Source organism: Schistocerca cancellata, chromosome 5 (genome assembly GCF_023864275.1).
Source record: "Schistocerca cancellata isolate TAMUIC-IGC-003103 chromosome 5, iqSchCanc2.1, whole genome shotgun sequence".
Lineage (NCBI taxonomy): Eukaryota > Metazoa > Arthropoda > Insecta > Orthoptera > Acrididae > Schistocerca > Schistocerca cancellata.
Genome location: NC_064630.1, coordinates 827,185,797 through 827,212,089, shown reverse-complemented (window position 1 = coordinate 827,212,089; position 26,293 = coordinate 827,185,797). Strand labels below are relative to the sequence as shown.

Sequence of the window (26,293 nt, the reverse complement as noted above, 5' to 3'; positions counted from 1 at the left end):
GACAGGTCATCCTTCTGGTAAAGGGTATAGCCAAGTAGCCTGGGGGAGTCAATGGCTCTAAAACGTGTTTCTTGTAAACACAGGCACAGAGAGCGTTCCTCTCCTAGAATTTTCAGTTCCTCCACATGTGTCCTGAACCCATTAGTGTTTCACTGTAATATGGAAGCCATATATCATGGGGATTTTACTTTGCGCTGGGGAAGGGAGCACTTAATGGGTGGGGGCTCAGTCTCTGGGCGAGATGATTGCCCATGTCTGACATCAAGTTCCATTAGTTCTACTGAGGAGTCAAGAGAGACATCAGAGAGAAGGATACCCACATCATCAGACTGTTTACGTCCAGACTCCAGCGGTGGTGAACGCTTGGTCAAAATGGCGGCGGGGATAGTGGCAGCGCTGTATGATGGACTAGACTGAGCCTTTGAGGTAGCAGGGAGCTCTTCAATGTCAGCAACAACAGACTTGTCTGATGTTTTGGGAGTGGACTTTGAGGGACTCGCAGCAGCACAAGCGCTCTGGAAAACGCAGATGCTAGTACTGACACCAGCAACCTCCGCTTTGGTAACAGCATCGTTCTTTGGAACTGGTTGTTTAAGAGCATACGCAAAGGAGGTAGCAAATGCTGGAGGCTGCATAGCCTTATAGATCTTTTTGGCCTCTCCATATGAAATATGTCTAGATGTTTGATTTCCTGTATCTTGCTTTCTTCAAGGAAGACACAGCAGTGCCTACTCCAGACAGGGTGATCAAGAGCAGTTGACACACTTTGGAGGAGATGAACAGCCAACTCCACCATGGGTGGCCTTATCACATTTGCCACACGTGGCAGCCCTCTTCCAACGCGAGTTGGTGTGCCCAAGCGCCGGCAGATAAAACAGTGCATCGGGTTAGGGAAATAAGGCCGCACACTAAGACAGAGGAAACCAGTCTTCATGTGCTCAGGAAGTTTTGTGCTGCGGAAAGTCAGTATAAATGAGTCCGACTTCATTTGGTCACCATCCACCCATTTCATAATATTCTGGACATCAGCGATTCCTACCTGGGACCACTCAGCTTTCAGTTCTTCCTGAGGAATGTCAACCAGATACCTGCAAGTCACAACACCTTTGCTATAGTTTAAGGTGTTGTGCAGTTCACTTTAGATTGTATACTCCCCGATGCACTGATCTTTCTGGATGTTCTTGACCTGTTGGGAATTGGACGTTTCTATCAACAGGGACCCATTCCACAAGCGCTTGCAAGTTTTAAAGTTCCAGCGATTCCCTCTAATCCTCTCTGAATGTAAAAAGGTGAAACTTTCTCAAAGCTCCCCTCTTTCCGTTTAGTTATAAGAAACACATTCGGGCCACCAGCATGCCTTCTATTACGCATACCTGAAAGAGTCTGCACAAACCCCGAGTCTGGAGGACTGGCTACACGAGCCCTCTTGTTTGTTTGGGTGTTACCAGCAGCCCACCTTTGCCACTGGGAGGAGGAAGAGATGATTTCGAAGGATCCATCTCGGCAGCTAGGGAACTAGAAGTCCACCTAGACAGAGCCCCGTGTGCCTAGGTAAGCCTTATACAACGGCAGATTCCCCAGAGGTTGCCCGCTATCGACTGTTCCACCTCAACAGCCATGCATCCCATCAGCGAGCAGCACACCTTGAGACTGAGGGTTTTTTGTAGAGGTTTATTCCGTCCTTGCGATTCGGGCGGTCAAGCCAAGATCTGCGTTCCCTGAGACACACAACCTTCTACCGCCATGCCGCATGGTCGTCGCTGAAGCGTGCCCCGAGCTTACGGTGACAGAGGGCTGGCGGCGCTTACCGGTCCCCTAGCTCAGAAGCATTGGAGTCGCCAAGCCCCTGAGGCCATTGTTTTTGTGTTATGTTTTTTATCTGGTTATTATATTATGAATTTCTTTTTTTTTTAACTAGTTCTCTAGTTAGTCTAATGTTGTCGCTGCTGTTTCCATTACTGTCTTCCCTTGTAGAAACACTTCCTGTTTCTGTAATTAGATTTTCTACGCAATCTTCATCTATTTCTGAATTTGCATTGTTTTGTAATCCTTTCTCGAACAGCAGTCTTTCTTTACTGGTTAACTGTGTGTCTGTAAGGTTCACTGATATTGGGTAGGATCTTTGCGTGTGTTCTCGGTTGTGTGTAAAGGTATTGTGTTGTGACTGGAGTTTCTTGACTTGGTTGATCTTCCCATTCTTTCTACAGGCGTTTTTCTGTTTTCCGACCCTGTTGACCAGATGGGAGGAAACGGTCATATTATTAATTGTAAATGTGTCTTATATAATTCGTATTTCTCATTTTGTTTTGTAGAGATTAGGGATTTGATTTCGTGTTTTAACTACATTTGCTGAGCAGCCTGCGTTAATTTTTGGGCACTGATTGAACTATTTTTAATCTTTACATTGATATATTTAGGTACAAGATCCTTACATTTGCATATGTTATTGAATTTCATGTGTTTTATGGTTTTGTGGACGTTAAGTCTCCTGAATTTCTGGTATAGGCCATATGGAAATGCCTGGCGTAACGTGAACAACAAGTTTGTCTGCGTGACCATCGTCCGCAGCAAGCACATAAATACTTGTTTTGTGAATAGAACCGTCTTACTTGTTGCAACTTCATTATTTTTCCCACACGTGTTTCACCATTTTCTTATTCTAAGGCATCATCGGTGGGATCTATAACCATGCAGTTTTTGATAAAACAACAAAAAGAAAATTATAGTAATGAACCCATAGCTGGGAACTCCCCCTGCAATATACTCTACATTCTTATAACGCTCCTGGTCTCAGCCTTCATCAGTCATTGTCCTCACCCATCCAGATGTAGATACTGGAATTTTAATCAAGAAACAAGTTAAGAAAGAATTCTCATTTCAGTGCAATAAAAGTGTAGCTCTAGAAAATTATGATACAATAGATTATGAATATTAAAATAAACTTTTTGTTATAAAATCTATATTAGCTATTTCATTATAACAATTGAATAAATTTATTAGTTGGTTTTTATTGTATTCTCTGATATCTGCATCACTAGATGTAGATTTTTTGGTTATTGAATAAAAAACTTTTGAAAGTTGTGTATAAGCTTTACTACAATTTTTTATTATTTTTGGTATATTATTTATTGATAAGTGATAATGATTAAATTGAAATTTCTCTATTTTTTACAGTTATAACAAATTTGACTTTTCTATTAGTTCCAATATTTCTATACTAGTTTCTAAAACTGTCTCATCTTCTCCATAAGCATTATGTTTCATACTTCTCAAATGTTCTATGATTCAAGATGTTTTAAATTAATATTAGGAAATGTCACATTTAAGTTACCTCTCTTTTGCTTTAATATTTCTCTCAACAGAAATATTTTGGTCAAATTTAAATTAGTTCCATACATTAGTAATATTCATCCTTATTTAGAAGATAAATAATTTTTATTTTTAATAAAATTTTAATCTACATAAATGGAGGCTCTACTGAAGAAGCTCAATAAAGCAAACAGGTGTAATTTGTTTAAAAAGCTCATTGAGTGAGAAGTAATTAATTTATATTATGTTACTGGTTGTGAACATTTAAAAACTAGATAAGGTGAAAAAATTTGTATGGAGCTTCATAGTAAATTTAAAATTACAGATACCTGAAATTAATTATTGATTATTATTTTCAGTTTTCTGATGATGGGAGTATAAAATTGAGATTCAAAGGCATGAAGAAATTCAAAAATAATGAAAATGAATTTCATTTTAACTGAAAGTCGCTGATGCAGCCTGGTTCATAATTTCTGAGTTATTAGTTTTTTTGAGCCCTACATTTTTAATATTTCTTGTTCAATAATTAATCTTTTTATATTAATTTATGCCAACACATGTAGTATGTGGGATGCTGTTGATTTTTATGTAGACGATATTGTTTGTTCAGTAATTTGGGTCCTTCTGTGCTCTACATGCCCACTTACTTATACTGTAGAAGGCTCTTCTAATCTGCATAATTTACTGCAACCTACATCCGTTTGATCTTACTGTACTATAGTGTTGGTACCCTCTTCCCCCCATCCTCCAGACACACATATACACACACACGCACACGCACACACACACACACACACACACACACACACACACACACACACAGAAACGCTTCCTACCATTATTAATAAGCATTCGGATTTGTTGTATCCACTGATCGTTTCTTTGAATCATGATATGCCATAAATTTCTTCTGATTCCGTTCACTACTGCTTCACTAGTTACTCCATATACCCACATAATATTCAGCTTTCTTCTGTAGCACCATTTTTCAAAAGCTTGTATCCTCTTTTTGTCTGAAAAGTTTATTATACATGTTTCATTTCCGTACAAGCAACACTCCAGATAAATACTGTCAGAAAAAAAACTTCCTGATTAAATGTTAACAATTTTGTCTCTTTCAGAAATATTTCTTCTTCCATTGCCAGACAGTGCTTTATATCCTCTCTACTTCTGCCCATGTCTCTTATTCTGCTGCTAAATAGCAAAACACATAGACTACATTTAGCATCTCTTTCTTTAATCTATTTCCCTCGGCAACCTGCGATTTAAGCCAACTATATTCCATTGCCCTTCTTTTACTTTTGTCGATAGTCGTTCTATAACGTCTTTTCATGAGACTATCCATGTGGTTCAGCTGATCATCAACGTCCATTGCCGTTTCTGACAATATTACAATGTCATCAGCAAACCTCAAAGTTTTTACATGCTTTCCATGAGTCGTAACTCCATTTCCAGATATCATTTTGCTTTCCTTTACTGCTTGCTCAGTATACATATTTAATAACACTGGGGATGGCTACAAATCTTTCTCACTTCCATCTGATCTACTGCTACTTTGTGATGCCCTTTGAATCTTACAGTCAAAGTCTGGTTTCTGTACAAGCTGTTGATAAGCTTTTGCTTCCTTCATTTTATCCTTGCTGCCTCCAGATCTTCTTAAAGTGAATTCCACCTTTCTCTAAATCCACGAATACTGTAAAGACAGCTTTGTCTTTTTTTCAGGTTGTTTTCTAAGTTAAGTCTCTCCTGTAGTGGCTTTCTCTGGGTTCTCCATTCTTCTAGAAATAATTCGTTTGAGGACTTTGAAAACGTGACTTGTTATGCTCGTGGTTCTGTAATACACGCATCTGTCAGCTGATGCCTTTTTGAAGCTGAAATTATCTGACACTTGTTGAAGTATGAGGTTATTTCGCCAGTCCCATATAACTTGTATAACCGGTGAGTCATTTTGTCACCGTCGGACCTCCAAAGGGTCTTAATAATTCTGCGGAAACGTCATCTCCTCTAGGTGGCTTATTTCGACATGCGTCTTTGGGTGCTCTGTCAAAATGTTCTCATAGCATCGTATCTCCCACCTTTATTGATTGATTGATTGACTGATTGAGAATTCATACCGTACAGCGGGTTTTATGTGATACAGAGAACCGAGTTCAATAGTTAGCGTGGTGACGGCAGTTCGTCAGCAGGCCGCTGGCAGCGCGCTTCTCTTGTCTTCCCTGTTGGCCGGTCTCAGCACCCGGACGGCAGTCACCGCACACGCTTCGACTGTACACTGGACGCTCGTAGCTTTTGTTGTCAGCTGCCGTGTTGGTGACGAATACACATAAGCGTGCCAGCTTTCGGTAAGTTTGACTGGCAGCAAAAGTTTTTCCTTTCGGACATTCGTGGCCTCCAAAACATATTAAAAATAGTTTATTTCACTACATAAGTTTTACTAGTTTTCATCGCCAACTTCACTTTATTCTTCAATCACTCAACGACCCAATACTCTCCTAGATAACGTTTACGAGGAACATTGTCTGTTGTTTAGGATAGGCCGCCAGGAACATATTTTAATTGGTAAAATGACGACAGTTCGTTATTTTAACACAAGTCAGTCCCTTTTTGGCAGTTGGTCCACGTTACTTCGGGACTGTCCTCATCTCTTTTTCATTTTATATACCGCTTCACTCAAGAATCAGTTTCTGGTTCCCAATTCTATTCTTTCATTTTTTAAACATGACGTTCATCATTGATGACGGTTTTATCAATTGAGGAGGACTGAGAACTTTACCTAGCCACGCCAGCTGTTACTCTGTGGCATTCTGTAAGTAATCCCTTTAGCACATGATGTAGCATTAGTAGGTACCCTTCTTTTGGTATGAAATTACAGATCTTATTTATTCTCTGTGGGGGGTATGTGATCCACACCTAGTTGTCTCACTAGATGCGTAATATTTTATTCCATATTTGAGTATTTTCATCCTTTGTTTTAACATGTCTCAGACAACTTCAATTCTCCATTATCAAAACATTAATTTATAAGAAAATTCTGTACAGATATACATTAGGAACTGTAAATTAAAAATTGCGAAGCGGGATGTTTGGGTCTCTACTCCACTTCAGGAAGTACAGCTACAGTGGACTGTTGGACTTTTCGTTCAACTTTATATTTCAATAGCTTTAAAACCTGTAGTACTTTATGAATTGTCGGTCAATCATGTATAAAAATTTTAGCTGTGGCTGCCCATTTGTTAAAATTGTCTGACCCCATCCTTAACTACTTCCTCTTCTGTTTCTCTAATATTTAATTGATTTTCTCAATATCCTATAATCATTTTGCCATAAATCTCACTAATTTACCATTCCACTTTACCAGTCTCTTCTAAATTAAGCTTGCTTACTTCTCTTATCATATTCTCTGATTCAATGTTTAAATTTCTGGAATTTCACATTCTGATTCTTATATTAGCCTCAGTTGTCCTCAGGTTCCTATTTCAGACAGCGAATGCATGACCAGACTTCCAGCAAATTTTTTTGAAAGGAAGCTGTCATCATGAAAATGTTTTTCAATGTTTTCGATACTCTTCTCGCCTCCTTAATGAAGCATTTCACTAACGTTTGCACACTCATGTCGTTGCTCTTTTCTGATTCTTACAACTCGGTGTCAGTATCAACCCTAAGTCTTGGAAACCAGCCTGATCATCTATTTATCCATTTGACGAAGCCATTTTCACAGTAACTGTCATTTCTTATAGTGAAAATTTTAATTCGAAATCCGACGAACGCATTTAATCAAATTCGAGAGTTTTCCATACGAATCTAAAGGTACTATACCTTTTTACTATATACAAAAACAGTTTTAATGTTACTTAAACTGCTATGAAGTGTAAATAAACTTGGTAAACCGTAAAATATAAATTTCATGCGGCTTTCAGAAATTTAGTTTGTGAACTGAATCTACTGCTTTCAGACATTTTAGAAAGACCATTCTGTTGTATTTTTCTTCAGTAACGTAAGACTAAAACTCATAGCTAAATAAAAAATGTATGAAACACTATGTCAGCAAATGTAACAGTATAATAAACTGATTCATTTATTTTATTATTGTTATATTTTATTTTCGGTAAAACGTCTGTAACGTATTTGATACTGGCATGGAGCACCGATAGATACGACGTCGTATCCTTGAATTTTATTTATCCTTAACGCTCTCTTCTTTAACATTTTCCCTTCATGAATCTAAGTTTCCTATGCTTTACTGCGTCTTTCTATATTATCTTTAAATTAAGGTGCCCTCAGCTTGTGCCCAAATGCAGGAACAATTTGTCTCCTCCCAAGCAACCAGAAGCGCATTACAAAGGTTTGGACGGACGGGCAGTATTTAAAACACAGTCTGACGTACATACTGAACTGGAGAAACGCCTCGTTGAATTCTCCACCATGGCATGTAAGCATATTCACAAGAGATTTGCATCACATACTCAATACTGTATCTGAGTACATAGCGCCCAGAATGGACTGTTTTTGTGTATGCACTTTTGTTCACTCTCTGTAAAGACGTTGATGAAGTTTCTCAGCCTTTGAGAAAAAGTATTGTTTGCCATTGCACGAAAAGAGCGTGCTGCGAACTTGAGTCATTTTGGAATCCGAATTTGCTTGATTTGTTTGAACCGCCATCAGGAAACAACGGTTAAGACGGTAAGAGATGAAAGTGGAAAACGAAATAAACACTATACCGTAACAAATGAAAATCAATACGTCTTAAGAAAAGGGATCTATGCGAAAAATAACTTTTGTCTATAAGAACTGATTCTTACATAGATTTTACACTTTAACTGATGACATAATTTATCCACTAGTCGTCTGCCTGACTCCTACGGCGCCCTCATATACTGTATACACTGAGCTGTGATAGCGATACGCACGTATAAAGACGGCGGTACAGTCGCGTGCACTAGGTATAAAAGGGCAGTGCATTGCAGGAGCTGTGATTTGTAGTCACGTGATTCACGTGAAAGGGTTTACGATGTCGTTATGGCCACATGACAGGAATTAAAGGACTGTGAAAGCGGAGTGGTTGTTGGAGTTAGACACGTGGGACATTCCATTCTGGAAATCGGTAGAAACTTGAGTTTCCCAAGATCCACAGTGTCAACAGTGTGCCGAGGATACCAAATTTCAGGCATTACCTCAAACGACGGACACTGCGATGACCATCGGCCTTCAGTAACGACCGAGAGCAGCGGCGTTTTCTCAGAGTTGTCAGTGTTAACAGACTAGCAACAGTGCTTGAAATAAACGCAGAAATCACTGTGGGACGTACGAGGAACATAGCCGTTAGGAGAGAGCGGCGAAATTTGGCGTTAGTGGGCTGTGGCAGCAGGCAACAGACGCGGGTGCCTTTGCTAACAGCACGACATGGCGTGCAACGCCCCTCGTGGGCTCGTGGCCGAATGGATCGCAGCCCAGACGACTGGAAATCCGCGGCCTGGCCAGATGAGTGCCGACTTCAGTTGGTGAGAGCGGCGCAGAGCCCACGAAGCCTCGGGCCCCAGCTGATGATAAGGCACTGTTCAAGCTGTTGGTGGCTCCATAATGGTGTGGGCTGTTGTTACACGGTTTGGACCGACTGGGTCTTCTGGTCCAGCTGAACCGATCATTGACTGGAACTGGTTATGTTCGGATGTTTGGAGACTGTCTGCAGTCATTCATGGACTTCATGTTCCCAAACAACGATGCAGTTTTTATGGATGACAATGCACCACGTCACAGTGCGCCCCCGGTAGCTGAGTGGTCAGCACGACAGAATGTCAATCCTAAGGGCCCGGGTTCGCTTCTCGGCTGGATCGGAGATTTTCTCCGCTCAGGGACTGGGTGTTGTGTTGTCCTAATCATCATCATTTCATTCCCATCGACGCGCAAGTCGCCGAGGTGGCGTCACATCGAAAGACTTGCTCCAGGCGAACGGTCTACCAGACGGGAGGCCCTCGTCACACGACATTTAACCACGTCACCGGGCGACAGTTGTTCGTGACTGGTTTGGTGACTGTCCTGCAGTTTGAGCTTATGATGTGGCCACTCAGATAGCTCAACGTGAACCCCATGCGAAGCTTGACGGACATAACCGAGAGTTCAGTTCGTGCACATAATCCTACACCAAAAACACTTTCCAGTTGTGGACTGCTACAGAGGCAGCATGGCTCAATATTTGTGCAGGGCCCTTCCAACGACTTGCTGGGTCGATGCTACGCCCAGCTGCAGCACTGTGCCGGGCCAAAGGGGTGCGACACGACGCAGGGAGGTGCCCCACGACTCTCGCCACCTCGCTATATACTGTGAGTGTAAGAGTGTAATAGTAACGTCTGGAGTAGTGAGAAATAATCTAAACATATAACTACATTACACATGAAACAGTTTACAATGAAACGTTTCTGTAAGTTTGAATACAATTTTTTGTTAAAACATTGTAATAAACATTTACGCGTATGTGTGTTACAAAATTCTTTTGAAAGCTGTTTCAACGTTCCTTTTCAAATTATTATGAGACGTTTTAGGCCTGTACAGTGGACGTGCTACATGAAGCTCCTGGAGAGCTCACACATGCTCATATGACCTCTTTACTGTGCTTTCGTTTGACAATAAGCCTTAAACTGTACTCGCCACGCCGGTATTAGTAGTCTTGGATAAATAGATTTTTCACTGTATCTAGTATAGAACATATATTGTGTAATCTATGCGGCTCTTTTCCGACGCCGTGATTCAAGCTTTTTTGGACAATTTTTTTTTTTTTTTTTTTTTTTTACTTTTAGCGCCTCAGTTTCTGAGGATTGAATATGGTCTATACCTGTAACTCGAAACAAGTACCACTAAAAGACTTTGTAATCCACTTGATAAGTACTTCATTTAAAAAACGTCACGAGCGCAGTGTTTCCGCGTTACTAAGTCACCATTCGAGATTATCAGCATTTCTTCCTGATATCTCCAACATAATCCACCTGTTCCAATACATTAGTAGTTTTCTATGGATGATATTCAATTGTAGTACTTTTCTCATGTGCCGCGCTACCACATTCAGTGAAATAATGGGCGAAGTATGGATCTGTCACTAGGCGCGCATTGGCATTATAGTGGCGTCGAAAATGGATGAAAGAATATTTTACCTCAAAAATTATTTTGTACTATGTGAAGTAAACACTATCAGTTTAAAAAGCGCAGAGAATTAAAATATACAGCATCTTTCCCTTAAGTTAAAGAAGGTATCTGATCGTGAATGAGACACAGTGCCCCAGATACTAACAGCAAAAGTGTACCACCAGCCAGCCGCCATGCGCAGTTGCCATTTTTCGGGGTGCATTCAGCATCGTGATGCCAAATGAGCAGCTGCTCGACCGAGTAGTAGCGGCTCCGGTCAAAGAAAACCATCATAACGACAGGGAGAGCGGTGTGCTGACCACTTGCCTCTCCTATCCGCATCCTCTAATGAGGAAGCTCGACCAACTGTTAATTTTAAGTTACTGGTTTTGGTATGAGAGATTAACTCAAACTGATCTTTTCAAGGAATGTCACATATCCACCAAATGAAAAATGGGGAAAGTCAACGAAAGGGAGACTATGTTTTGCCTTCCAAAAATAATGACCCTGCCAACAGAAGTCAGGGCAACGGCCTTGCTGCAGTGGATATACCTGTTCCCGTGAGGTCACCAAAGTTAAGCGCTGACGGGCGCGGCTGGCACTTGGGTGGGTGACCACAAAGCCAGCCGCCTTGCGCTGTTGCCATTTTTCGGGTTGCACTCAACCTCATGATGCCAAATGAGGAGCTACTCGACCGAATAGCAGCAACTCCGGTCAAAGAAAACCATCATAACGACCGGGGAGAGCGGTGTGCTGACCACTTGCCCCTCCTATCCGCTTCCTCTACTGAGGAAGCTCGACCAACTGAGGTTACTGGTTTTGGTACAAGAGATTAACTCAAACTGATCTTTTCAAGCAATGGCACATATCCACTAAATGCAAAATGGGGTAAATAAAAAAAAGGGACAGTATGTTTTGCCTTCCAAAAATAATGACCCTGCCAACTGAAGTCAGGGCAACGGCCTTGCCGCAGTGGATACACCAGTTCCCGTGAGATCACCGAAGTTAAGCGCTCTCGGGCATGGCTGGCACTTGCGTGGGTGAACACCCAGCATGCCGCCATGTGCGGTTTCCATTTCTCATGGTGCACTCAGCCTCGTGATCCCAAATAAGGAGCTACTCGACCGAATAGTAGCGACTCCGGTCAAAGAAAAGCATCATAACGACCTGGAGAGCGGTGGGCAGACCATTTGCCCCTCCTATCAGCATACTCTACTGAGGAAGGTCTACCAACTGTTAATTTTAGGTTACTGGTTTTGCTACAAGAAATTAACTCAAACTCATCTTTTCAAGGAACGTCACATATCCACCAAATGCAAAATGGGGAAAGTCAATGAAAGGGAGAGTATATTTCGCCTTCCAAAAATAATGACCATGCCAACAGAAGTCAGGGCAACGGCCATGCCGCATTGGATACACCGGTTCCCGTGAGATCACCCAAGTTAAGCGCTGTCCGTCGTGGCTGGCACTTTGGTGGGTGACCACCCAGCCAATCGCCATGCGCTGGTGCCATTTTCAAGATGCACTCAGCCTTGTGATGCCAAATGGGGAGCTAGTCGACCGAATAGTAGCGGCGCCGATCAAAGAAAACCAACATAACGACTGGGAGAGCGGTGTACTGACCTATTGCCCCTCCTATCCGCATGCTCTACTGAGGAAGCTCGACCAACTGTTAATTTTAAGTTACTGGTTTTGGAACAAGAAATTACCTCAAACTGATCTTTCTAAGCAACGTCACATATCCACCAAATGCAAAATGGGGAATATCAACGAAGGGGATAGTATGTTTTGCCTTCCAAATATAATGACCCTGCCAACAGAAGTCAGGACAACTCAATTGCCACAGTGGATACACCGGTTCCCGTGAAATCACCAAAGTTAAGTGCTGTCGGGCGTGGATGGCACTTCAGCGGGTGACCACCCAGCGAGCCGCCATGTGTTTTTACCATAGTTCGGAGTGCACTCAGCCTCGTGATGCCAAATGAGGAGCTACTCGTCCGAATTGTAACGGATCCGGTCAAAGAAATCCATCATAACGACCGGGAGACCGGTGTACTGACCTCTTGCCCCTCCTATACTCATCCTCTACTGAGGAAGTTCGACCAACTGTTAATTTTAAGTTACTGGTTTTTGTACAAGAGATTAACTCAAACTGATCTTTTCAAGGAACGTCACACATACACCAAATGCAAGGTGGGGAAAGTCAACGAAAGGGAGACTATGTTTTGCCTTCCAAAACCAATGATCCTGCCAAAAGAAGTCAGGACAACGGCCTTGCCGCAGTGGATACACCGGTTCCCGTGAGTTCACCAAAGTTAAGCGATGTCGGGCGTGGCTGGCTCTTGGGTGGGTGAACACCCAGCCAGCCGCCTAGCGCTGTTGCCATTTTTCGGGGTGCACCCAGCCTCGTGATGCCAAATGAGTAGCTACTCGACCGAACACTAGCGGCTCCGGTCAAAGAGAACTATCATAACGACCAGGAGAGCGTTATGCTGAACCCTTGCCCATCCTATCCCCATCCTATATTGAGGAATCGCGACCAACTGTTAATTTTAAGATACTGGTTTTGGTACAAGAAATTAACTCAAACTGATCTTTTCAAGCAGCGTCACATATCCACCAAATGCAAAATGGGGAAAGGCAACGAAAGGGAGAGTATGTTTTGCTTTCCAAAAATAATGACTCTGCCAACAGGACACCGGCCTTGCCGCAGCTGATACACCGGTTCCCGTGAAATCACCGATGTTAAGCACTGTCGGGCGTGGCTGACACTTGTGTGGGTGACCACCCAGCCAGCGGCCATGTGCTGTTACCATTTTTTGGGGTGCACTCATCCTTGTGATACCAAATGAGGAGCTACTCGACCGAATAGTAGTGGCTCCGGTCAAAGAAAACCATCATAACTACCGGGAGAGCGGTGTGCTGACCACTTGCCCCTCTGATCCGCATCCTCTGCTGAGTAATCTCGACAACTGTTAATTTTAAGTTACTTTTGTTGGTACATGAGATTAACTCAAACTGATCTTTTCAAGCAACGTCACAAATCCTCCAAATGCAAAATGGGGAAAGTCAACGAAAGTGAGAGTATGTTTTGCCTTCCAAAAACAAATACCCCTGCCAACGGAAGTCAGGGCAATGGCCTTGCCCCAGTGGATACACCGGATCCCGTGAGATCACCGAAGTTAAGCACTGTCGGGCGTCGCTGGCATTTGGGTGGGTGACTAGCCGCCATGCGCTGTTGCCATTTTTCGGTTTGCACTAGGCCTCGTGATGCCAAATGAGGAGCTACTCGACCGAATAGTAGCGGCTCCGGTCAAAGAAAATCATCATAACGACCTGGAGAGTGGTGTGCTGAACACTTGCCCCTTCTATCCGCATCGTCTACTGAGGAAGCTCGACCAACTGTTAATCTTAAGTTACTGGTTTTGGTACAAGAGATTAACTCAAACTGATTTGTTCAAGAAAAGTCACATATTCATCAAATGCAAAATGGGGAAAGTCAATGAAAAGGAGAGTATGTTTTGCCTTAAAAAATAATGACCCTGCCAACAGAAGTCAGGACAACGGAATTGCCGCAGTGGATACACCGGTTCCCGTGAAATCACCAAAGTTAAGTGCTGCCGAGGCGTGGACGGCACTTCGGTGGGTGATCACCCAGAGAGCCGCGATGTGTTTCTGCAATAGTTCGGAGTGCACTCAGCCTCGTGATGCCAAATGAGGAGCTACTCGTCCGAATTGCAGCGGATCCGGTCAAAGAAATCCATCATAACGACCGGGAGACCGGTGTACTGACCTCTTTCCCCCCTATCCGCATCATCAATTGAGGAAGCTCGATCAACTGTCAATTTTAAGTTACTTGTTTTCGTGCAAAAGATTAACTCAAACTGATCTTTTCAAGGAACATCACACATACACCAAATGCAAAGTGGGGAAAGTCAACGAATGGGAGAGTATGTTTTGCCTTCCAAAAATAATGACCCTCCCAAAAGAAGTGAGGACCGTGGATACACTGGTTCCCGTGTGTTCACCAAAGTTAAGCGCCGTCGGGCGTGGCTTGTACTTGGGTGGGTGACCACCCAGCCAGTGGCCATGCGCTGTTGCCATTTGTCGGGGTGCACACAGCCAGCGGCCATGTGCTGTTACTATTTTTTGGGGTGCACTCAGCCTTGTGATACCAAATGAGGAGCTACTCGACCGAATAGTTGTGGCTCTGGTCAAGGAAAACCATCATAACGACCGGGAGAGCGGTGTGATGACCACTTGCCCCTCTGATCCGATCTCTCACAGAGTAATCTGGACCAACTTTTAATTTTAAGTTACTGGTTGTGGTACAAGACATTAACTCAATCTGATCTTTTCAAGGAACGTCACATGTCCACCAAATGCAAAATGGGGAAAGTCAACGAAAGTGAGAGTATGTTTTGCATTCCAAAAATAAACACCCCTGCCATCGGAAGTCAGGGCAACGGCCTTGCCCCTGTGGATACACCGGATCCCATGAGATCACCTAAGTTAAGCACTGTCGGGTGTCGCTGGCATTTGGGTAGGTGACTAGCCGCCATGCGCTGTTGCCATTTTTCGGTTTGCACTCAGGCTCGTGGTGCCAAATGAGCAACTACTCGACCTAATAGTTGCGGCTCCGGGCAAAGAAAACCATCATAATGACAGGGAGAGGGGTGTGTTGAACACTTGCCCCTCCTATCCGCATCCTCAACTGGGGAATCCCGACCAACTGCTAATTTTAAGTCACTGGTTTTGGTACAAGAAATTAAGTGAAGCTGATCTATTCAAGCAACGTCACTTATCGACCTAATGCAAAATGGGGAAAACAACGAAAGGGACAATATGTTTTGCCTTCCAAAAACAATGACCCTGCCAACAGTAGTCAGGGAAACGGCCTAGCCGCAGCAGATACACCGATTCCAGTGAGATCACTGAAGTTAAACACTGTCAGGCGTGGATTGCACTTGGGTGGGTGACCACCCAGAAAGCCACCATGAGCTGTTGCCATTTTTCGGTGTGCACTCAGCCTCGTGATGCCAAATGAGGAGCTACTCGACCGAATATTACCGGCATCGGTCAAACAAAGCCATCATAACGACCGGGAGAGCGGTGTGCTAACCACTTGCCCCTCCTATCCACATCCTCTACTGTGGAAGCTCGGCCAATATTTAGTTTTAAGTTACTGGTTTTGGTACAAGAGATTAACTCAAACTGATCTTTTCAAGGAACGTCACAAATCCTACCGCATCCTCTACTGAGGAAGCTCGACCAACTGTGAATTTTAAGTTACTGGTTTTGGTACAAGAGATTAACTCAAACTGATCTTTTCAAGGAACGTCACATATCCACCAAATGCAAAATGGGGAAAGTCAACGAAAGGGAGACTATGTTTTGCCTTCCCAGAATAATGACCCTGCCAACAGAAAGCAGGGCAACGGCCTTGCCGCAGTGGATACAACGGTTCCCTTGAGATCACCGAAGTTAATTGCTGTGGAGCGTGGCTGGCACTTGGGTGGGTGACCAACAACCCAGCTGAAATGCGCTGTTGCCATTTTTCGGGGTGCACTCTGCCTCGTGATGCCAAATGAGGAGCTACACAACTGAATAATAGCGGCTCCGGTCAAGGAAACCCATCATAACGACCGGGAGAGCGGTGGACAGACCAATTGCCCCTCCTATCCGCATCCTCTACTGAGGAAGCTCGACCAACTGTTAATTTTAAGTTACTGATTTTAGTACAAAAGATTAACTCAGACTGATTTTATCAAGGAACGTCACATATCCACCAAATGCAAAATGGGGTAAGTCAACGAAAGGGAGAGTATGTTTTGCCTTTCAAAAATAATGACCTTGCCAACAGAGGTGAGGGCAACGGCCTTGCCGCAGTGGTTACACCGGTTTCCGTGAGATCACCGATGTCAAGCACTGTCGGGCGTGGCTGACACTTGGGTTGGTGACTCGACCGAATAGTAGCGGCTCCAGTCAAAGAAAACCATCATTACGACCGGGAGACCGATGTGCTGACCACTTGCCCCTCCTATCCACATCCTCTACTGAGGAAACTCGACCAGCTGTTAATTTTAAGTTACTGGTTTTGGTACAGTAGATTAACTCAAACTGATCTTGTCTCCAGCCATCCTGATTTAGGGTTTCCGTGATTTCCCTAAATCGCATCAGGCAAATGCCGGGATGGTTCCTTTGAAAGGGCACGGCCGATTTCCTTCGCCATCCTTACCTCACCCGAGCTTGCGCTCCGTCTCTAATGACCTCGTTGTCGACGGGACGTTAAACTCTAATCTCCTCCTCATCCAAACTGATCTTTTCAATGAACGTCACATATCCACCAAATGCAAAATGGGGAAAGTCAACGAAAGGGAGAGTATGTTTTGCCTTCCAGAAATAATGACTCTGGCAACAGAAGTCAGGACAACGGCCTTGCCGCAGTGGATACACCGGTTCCCGTGTGATCACTGAAGTTAAGCGCTATCGGGCATGGCTGGCACTTCGGTGGGTGACCACCCAGCTAGCCGCCACAAGCTGTTGCCATTTTTCCGGGTGCACTCAGCCTCGTGATTCCAAATGAGGACCTACTTGACCAAATAGTAGCGGCTCCGGTCAAAGAAAACCATCATAACTACCGGGAGGGTGGTGTGCTGACCACTTGCCCCTCCTACCGCTTCCTCTAATCCTCTACTGAGGAAGCTCGACCAGCTGTTAAGTTTAAGTTACTGGTTTTGGTACAAGAGATTAACTCAAACTGATCTTTTCAAGGAATGTCACATATCCACCAAATGCAAAATGGGGAGAGTCTACAAAAGGGAGAGTATGTTTTGCCTTCCAAAAATAATGACCCTGCCAACAGAAGTCAGGGCAACGGCATTGTCGCAGTGGATACACCGGTTCCCGTGAGATCAGCGAAGTTAAGCGCTGTCGGGCGTGGCTTGCACTTGGGTGGGTGACCACCCAGCTAATTTCCACGCGCCGTTGCCATTTTTCCGGGTGCACTCAGCCTCATGATGCCAAATGAGGACCTACTTGACCAAATAGTAGCGGCTCCGGTCTAAGAAAGCCATCATAACTACCGGGAGGGTGGTGTGCTGACCACTTGCCCCTCCTACCGCTTCCTCTAATCCTCTACTGAGGAAGCTCAACCAGCTGTTAAGTTTAAGTTACTGGTTTTGGTACAAGAGATTAACTCAAACTGATCATTTTAAGGAAAGTCACATATCCACCAAATGCAAAATGGGGAAAGTCAACGAAAGGGAGAGTATGTTTTGCCTTCCCAGAATAATGACCCTGCCAACAGAAAGCAGGGCAACGGCCTGGCTGCAGTGGATACACCGGTTCACGTGAGATCACCGAAGTTAAGCGCTGTCAGGCGTGGCTGGCACTTGGATGGGTGACCATCCGGGCCGCCATGCGGTGTCGCCATTTTTCGGGGTGCACTCAGCCTTGGGATGCCAAATGAGGAGCTGCTCGACCGAATAGGAGCTGCTCCGGTCAAAGAGAACCATCATAACGTCCGGGAGAGTGGTGTGCTGACCACTTGCCCGTCCTATCCGCATCCTCTACTGAGGAAGCTCGACCAGCTGTTAAGTTTAAGTTACTGGTTTTGGTACAAGAGATTAACTCAAACTGATCATTTCAAGGAACGTCACATATCCACCAAATGCAAAATGGGGAATGTCAACGAAAGGGAGAGTATGTTTTGCCTTCCCAGAATAATGACCCTGCCAACAGAAAGCAGGGCAACGGCCTGGCTGCAGTGGATACACCGGTGCACGTGAGATCACCGAAGTTAAGCGCTGTCAGGCGTGGCTGGCACTTGGGTAGGTGACCACCCACCCAGCTGCCATGCGATGTTGCCATTTTTCGGTTTGCATTCAGCATCGTGATACCAAATGAGGAGCTACTCGACCGAATAGTAGCGGCTCCGGTCAAAGAAACGGCGGTCGAATGGCCCGATGGGTTCACTTGTGGCCTGAAGACGGAGTGCCTGCCTGCCAACAGAAGTCGGGACGTGTATGCTGGGGTTGAGGTAGAGATTTTTGTGTAGATGAGAAGCTGTGCTTCTGGTTGTTTCAGCATCGATTTTTCACAATTTCCCATTTTATATAGCATACTGCGCCTATTCAGGAAAACCACGCATATTACAATAATGTAGTGTGTATATTCCAAATCTCCTGAACTTCTAGATCGATTTGAATCAAACTTGGTAGGGCCTACACATATCGCCCACTGCCTGGAGAGAATCACTGTGGGGGTGAGAACCACTTTTGTATCTAAGGGGTTGACGTGACAGAGTAGTGCAGTCCGTGACGAGCAGATGCCAGATCTTTTCATCCAATATTTGAGAATGAGAGCACTTGCAACAAACTTTAACCATAATATCAAACTCTTACGACACTTTTTCTCGTTTATACCTCGTACAAAATTATGAAAGAAAAAATGTTAATCGCTTAATACATTTTCGCTGCCATACAGTAGAACTTGCAACGACCTCGCCGCTGTGGTAACACCAGTTCCTGTAACATCACCGAAATTAAGCGCTGTCGGGCTGGGTAGCACTTGGATCGGTGACCACCCAGTCTGCCGAGCGCTGTTGGCAAGTGGGGTGCACTCAGCCCTTGTGAGGCAAACTGAGGAGCTACTTGATTCAGAAGTAGCGACTCCAGTCTCGTGAACTGATATACGATCGGGAGAGCCGAGTACTGACCACGTGCCCCTTCGTTTCCGCATCTAGTGACGCCTTTGGGCTGATGATGACACGGCGGCCGGTCGGAACCGTTGGGCATTCACGGCCTGTTCGGGCAGAGTTAAGTTTTGTTTTTATACAGTAAAACTACCGCAACAGAGACGACTTCTTTATTACTAACTCCATTCGTCACACGTTTTGCAGGCAGTATACACAGATACGACTGAACGTACGTCGAAAATTATATCATTGTACGACACATAAACACTGGATCCGTGAAAAACTGCCGCATCATGAATGAAGTTTTAATTTATTACTTCATTACTGCCAACTGCACACCCATCAAATTACTCATACATGTCACTGAGTGTAGCTGCAAAATTATACCGTATCATTGTGGATAGAAGATAAGACGCTATGAAGATGGATCTGCCTGAAAACTACAGGGTGAAATTCGCTAGAGATACAGATGAAATTGTCTACAAATATTTGTGAAATATGTTAAATATATGTGACGTGTGTACGCGGGTGGAGACATAGGTAACAAGCTGCCACTACACCCCTGCATCGATTTCAGCTAAACTTGGTACACATGCTACAGTCTGGAAAGAAACACTTTGTGGGCGAGGACCACCAACCTCGCAATCGCAATAATTAAAGAAGAAATGATGGGAGACAGAGAATGAGACCACCTGGCTAGCTTATCTGCAAGGAGGATGTGTCGCACGGCGAAGACGAAAGCGTGGGATATTTGCTACGAGTTATTCATTTTGGCAGTCAAAGCAAATGGGTTTCCACAATGATGTGAAGTTTCATATATATTCTTACCATGTTAGTACTTTTATCAGATAAGGTATTAAATTACTTATCATCCATTTTAAGAGCACGTTCTGCCTCACACTTCACAATATATTTCATAGTAGCTTATTGTATTTATTACTTAACGAGCATTGTGATAATAACACTAATTTTCCTTCTATGTTTTAACTCCGGGGAATATCACAATGGGACCCTTACAAAGAACCTAAACTGAATGTTTCAGTTGTTCCACCAGCGATTTCCACATCACACCCCTCAGCACAATATCTGTTGTAGTGTGCACCAGAAGATTTCACAAGTTGTGTTTTCCAGAGTCAGCTGTAGAACATTGTCTATAAAAAATAATGAAAATCGTTCCCTTTTTTTAGAATTAATGTTACACAGTTTTTCTTTTGTTATAGACTAAAAGCACAAATAAAAGTCGTCTCATGCCATACACGACAACAATGTTTCAACCGGAGCAGGTGTGTCCTGCTGATAGCTAACGCAGTGCACTTACTGGTAGGTGCTCGGGTTGTAAATTCCTCCGTGTGCGCATCTGTACAAAGAGGGGTAAAGTTCACCACGGTCGTCGCTGACACAGATGTAGTAGATGCTGGGGTTTCCAGGAAATGTATTGGTGTCGGCTAGGGCGCCGCACACGATGGGAAGGCTGCTGCATATGCTGCCCGTTAGCTGTTCACTGAAACACAATGTACGCTCCATTGGGAAAGAGTGCTTTGTACAGTCGCCTCGCCAACAAAGACAAAATCCCATACATACATACATAAAATAGAAACATAATTTAACCAAATGTTTGCATTAAAGTTATTACTTAAAAGTAGATTCGGAGAGTCTAAAATAGCAACAAAACATTTGTGCTCAACTTTTTGGCGTTTTTTTTCTGTCTGGGTAGCGGTAGCCAACGCTTACAAATTAGTGAATAAATCTTTACTGGTTTTTCACCATTGTAGCTGCCGTAGCCCAGCCAAGATTCCAAGATATGTGTTTTGCTCCCCGTGTTCGGTAACTGGCAGCAGGAGCGTTTCTTGTTGCCTTAGAGCGAAGAGAAAGAGGGATCTAACTGTATGTTGCATCCAGTAGCTAACGATGCACATACTGGCAGTTTTATTTTTTTATACACTGTGCTGTCAAAAAGGTACGTGAAAGGTATTACAAAGCATAGGAAATTTGGATGGAAACGAAACACCTGCGTTCGCATTCAAAGTACTCTCCGTTCGCACTGCTGAACTTTTGGCCACATTTATGAAGACGATTCCATTCAACTCATGCCAGAAGCGAAAGATCACCACATAGATAAGAGCTAAACATATCCCAATGAATATCTGGTATATACTCTGTTATAGCAAAATCCTAAAATCCTTACATTAATTCTCTTCGATGTATAAATCCTCTGCTGCAACCTTCGCTCACCGAGCCCCACTAAGTCCCACGCGCGTGAACCAAACGCGAATACTTCTACTCTTACTGTCCCTCAGTACCGCGATTATTGGACTAATACTTCAGATAGATTACAACGGAGACGACTGATTGGAAAATTAACATCTACTCTGATGTTTAGTTCGATAAATCCCCCTCCACACTTGCATAAACGCCGGTCCCACATTCCCTGTTCGCATATTTTCAGAATCTACTTCAGCTATCGAACACTCCACAGTCAAGGGCCCCTCCATTTGTTACCGTTCACACCATTTGAACCCTTCTGTTCCCGAGTCCAATCAAATTTTTTCCTGCAACGACTATTCATTGATGGACATCTCAACCAAGATTCTAAAGATCACGCCATTTATCCTTATCGCAAATCTAATTAACCCCTGTAAAAAGTAACTCCACGTATTGCAATAATTGAAAATCAAAGCCTCGTCTTGCTTTTACCTGAAGTCGCCATCCCCATTCGCCATATCGATACAGCACAGCGTCCAATCGGCTCCCCTCGTCCTCTCCTCACCGTTGACTTTATAACGACTTTTACTACAGTCATCCTCCAGTACGCCCAGGGCCCTTAGCAACAAACTATACTGTATTCCCGCTTGAACACCGTCGCCCAATTCGTCCGGGGTGACGCGCATTACGCTGCCACGCGCCCAGATACCTTCCCACCGTACTCTGTCAAGCATCACAACCCCCGACGCCCAGAACCCACAGGCCAAACACACGCATGTCCTCCTATTCCTGCAGTGTTCAGCTGACAGTCCCTTTCATCTCCTATCCCTGCCTCATCTTACCAGAACCCCAGTCGTTGACCCACGCGGCTTGAGAGAATAATACGTTGATCGGACACGTACGTCCCACTACGCATTGAATTGTTAACCTACTTCTTTCTGTACCTGAGTGTAGACTGATGCAGTCAAAATCAGTTTCACTAAAATTCTTCATAGTGTATTCCTGCGCTGTTGCGTGATAGGGGTACCGGCATTTCTCCTACTATTACAGATGGTGACAACCTGTGGTAGAATGGACGTCACAATCCCTCGCTGTCTTGATCCACACGCTGCAGGCGATGTCATTCTGTTGAGAAAGCCACTCGTCGTAGGTGGTCTGCTGCCACAGCCCATTAACGCCAGATTTCCCCTCTCTCTCATGACGGATATATTCATCGTACGTCCCACATTGATTTCTGCGATTATTTCACACAGTGTTGCTTGTCTGTTAACACTGACCAACCTACGCAAACGCCGCTGCCCTCGGTCGTTAAGTGAAGTCCTCGCCCACTGCGTTGTCTGAGGTGAGAGGTGATGACAAAAATTTGGTATTCTCGGCACACTATTGACACTATGGATCTCGGAACATTCAAGTCCCTAACGATTTCCGAAATTTAATGTCCCATACGCCTAGCTGCAACTACCATTCACCTTCAGAGTCTGTTAATTCCCGTTGTGCGGCCATACGCATGTCGGCAACCTTTACACAGAATCACCTGAGTGCAAATTATAGTTCTGTCAATTCAATGTCCTTTTATACCTTGTGTATGTGATGCTACTGCCTTATGCAATGTTCCCATCGCTATCCCATACATTTGTTGCCTGAGTGTATGTTAAATATGCCAGTCATAATAACTTGCGCCTCAGTGAGATGTTGCACAAGGTATAATAGGATCAAGTGCAGATATTTTTATGTGTAGTGCCTTAATATGTACAGACATCAGTGTGCTGGCTGTTTTTTTCTCGGCGTCAAACAGTCTCCTCACAAACACGACACAAGCCTTATGACCTGATGTTTTCTGCACAACTGTAACAGCACCATTAACTAGGCTATGCCTGTCAGTAAACACTGGCTGTTTTGCATCCACGCATTCACAGTTCAGCACCCTGACCTGTTGCCCAGGGGAAGATGAGCATCAATAACTCGCTCTTGCAATATGTATTTGGATGTACTACCTAATCTAAAAACATATCATTTGTAATACTATAATTGACAAACTGCCTATTGGCTTCTGTCTCGGGTTCTTCGGCCGACGTTCATCTAATGATTTTTCTGACGTTTCGCCAGCACGAGTGGCTGGCATTGTCAAAGCTTCACCCTCCATTGCCGGTGGTGAACTAGAGCCGAGCTCGCGGGCGCAGACTATATGTACCTGGCGCGCCAACGTCCGAGGGCTTCTCCGCGGTCATTTCCGGTGCGGCTCTCCTCTTGCTACCTGCGACGGCCGTTCGCTGCAGTACGGGAAGCCAGGATCCGTTTACCTTAAGGCTTTCCTCTTTCTTGTTGAAACTGTTCGCGTGTTTTTGGATTTCTACAGCTTCTCTGAACAAGCGCGTGTGATAGTACTTCTTTATGCACAGAACTTCTGTGTCGGCGAATTTTATTACGTGGTCGGTCTCATTCAGTGCGTGCACTGGACTCGGCGACTTGCAAACTTAAGGTGTGGTACAGGTACGTCGATGATACTTTCGTGGTGTGGAGCCATGGTGAAGAACAGCTCGGTGAATTCCTGAGACACTTGAACAGCCTCCATGCCAACATAACATTTACCATGGAAGTAGAAAAGGACAAGAAACTGTCATTTCTAGATGTGCTGGTCACAAGGGACGGCGAAAACCTGGGACACAGCGTGTATCGAAAACCGACACACACGGACCGATACCTGCACAAACTGTCAAACCACCATCCGAGCCAGAAAAGAGGCATGATTAGTACGCTCGTAACGAGAGCAGGACGAATATGTGAGCCTCAACACCTCAAACGAGAAATGCAACACCTGGAAACTGTTCTGAGGAGCAATGGGTACTCCACAAATTACATTAGAAGTGTAACAGAGCCAAACACTCGGCGAAGTAAGGAACCAGAAAAAGAAATGTCGGGTACGGCCTTTCTGCCATACATTCCCAGAGTGACGGACAGAATTGGCCGTATATTGCGCAAACACGGCGTAAAGACGATTTTCAAACCGACAAGGAAGATCAAAGAGTGTGTTAGATCGGCGAAGGAGAAAAGAGACCCACTTGCAATGTCGGGAATATACCGTATACCTTGCACATGCGGAAAAGTTTATGTCGGAATGACTGGACGATCCATTAACACCAGGATCAAAGAGCATAAGCGACATTGCAGGTTGGGGCAGGTGGAGAAATCGGCCGTGGCAGAGCACGCACTGAATGAGACCGACCACGTAATAAAATTCGCCGACACGGAAGTTCTGTCTATAGAGAAGCACTATCACACGCGCTTGTTCAGAGAAGCTGTAGAAATCCAAAAACACGCGAACAGTTTCAACAAGAAAGAGGAAAGCCTTAAGGTAAACGAATCCTGGCTTCCCGTACTGCAGCGAACGGCCGTCGCAGGTAGCAAGAGGAGAGCCGCACCGGAAATGACCGCGGAGAAGCCCTCGGACGTTGGCGCGCCAGGTACGTATAGTCTGCGGCCGCGAGCTCGCCTCCAGTTCACCACCGGCAATGGAGGGTGAAGCTTTGACAATGCCAGCCACTCGTGCTGGCGAAACGTCAGAAAAATCATTAGATGAACGTCGGCCGAAGAACCCGAGACAGAAGCCAATAGGCAGTTTGTCAACAAGTGGCCACGAAAGCCTTAACAATTTTGTAATACTATAATTATTAGTCTTCAGGTGGCGTAAACACTGGTGTAATGTTGTTCGGGCCACGAATCTCAGTTACCAACTGGAATATCTGCAGCAACACCCATTACACCGTTCAGATGTTGAAGTACGCGAAAGCATCTAGGTTATGGCGTTGTTGTTTGATATCTGTTATCTCAGTTTTTCCTCTTGTATCAGTTCAGTTTACATTTGCTGTGGTTGTCCTTTCGATCATTGCCAATTTGTGATGGAGGAGATTCCACATGCTACCTATGTGTCCACAATTAAACCTGTAGATTAATGTATCACCATTTCTGCATATAACGCAGTAGTTAGTTTGACTAAGGTACATTTTGTGCAATTTTCCTTTGGTCGGGAATTTGACAGTTGGATTTTACGGCCGATGTGAACTGAACGTTGTGCACATTTCTCCAAACGATGTTCCACTTCGACTGGTGGTGTTTCTCTTCGATTCGATTACAGTGCACTGTAGAAGTCAGAATACTGGAAATTATGCTGTTGGTAAGTAATTTTATTTTGTCTGCTTTGCTGTTTAGGTAATGAAAGTTTCGTCGGTGGCATAATACTGTATGGCTGATGTCTGAGAAATTGAATTTGGATTGGGCTTGGGTTTTGCTTTCTTACTTCTTTTTTATGCAATTAATTAAAAGCGTTTGCCACTTACATCTCACTCTCACAAGAGTAAGGCCTCCACTTGCAAGTGGTGGAGTGTGTGTCTGACTGTCTCTCAATGAGAACCAGAGAAAGGCAGTGAGTGTGAGACAGGCAGTACGTGCACCGAGTGCCGTAGTGTGTTTGCTGCTGACAGGTCCATCATCTTCAGTTTTTGGAGTAAATCCATGTCCCTGTTTTCAAAACTTATTTTGTTTAGTGTTTCTCCACTTGGAGGCTATAAGCTGACAGGAAATTGCATTTAAACAGAGACCAAGTAATTTTTGCGGTGTGTCAGTTTTGCACTAGTTTATGCTGTCAGTAATGTTAATGCCTTGTCTGATGTTTAATGAGGTAGTCCTCTTTAAACTGAGCTTGGCACCTGTCACTGTTGTGAAGTGTCTGAGAATATGCGCCGCTTCGAGTGGTCTTCAGGTGACGACACTCAGATTTCGGCGGCGTATATCATGCACGAGATTTTGATGTTATGGAACATTACACCTTGTACCTGCGATTCTAGGTTAACCAGTAACGCATCGACAGAAATACCATACATCATTATTGTCATCGGAAACCCTTGTTTCAGGGCTTACGCAATAGGAACATCTTTGCTGAGGTGTCCACTGAATAAGAGGAGGGAGCTAGTGTTC

General features: G+C 44.2%; 1 protein-coding gene across 3 annotated transcripts in view; it reads right to left on the bottom strand.

Moving 5' to 3' along the window:
- LOC126188332 (uncharacterized) overlaps positions 1-26,293 on the bottom strand; it is a 426,405-nt gene that overhangs the window by 299,845 nt on the left and 100,267 nt on the right. Inside the window, exon 4 of one of the 3 annotated variants that reach the window (XM_049929926.1) lies at positions 20,439-20,621. The exons of the other annotated variants lie outside the window; for them this stretch is intronic. Coding sequence (XP_049785883.1) covers positions 20,439-20,621 — 183 coding nt within the window. The remainder of the gene's footprint in view (positions 1-20,438; positions 20,622-26,293) is intronic. 3 annotated transcript variants of the gene reach the window in all.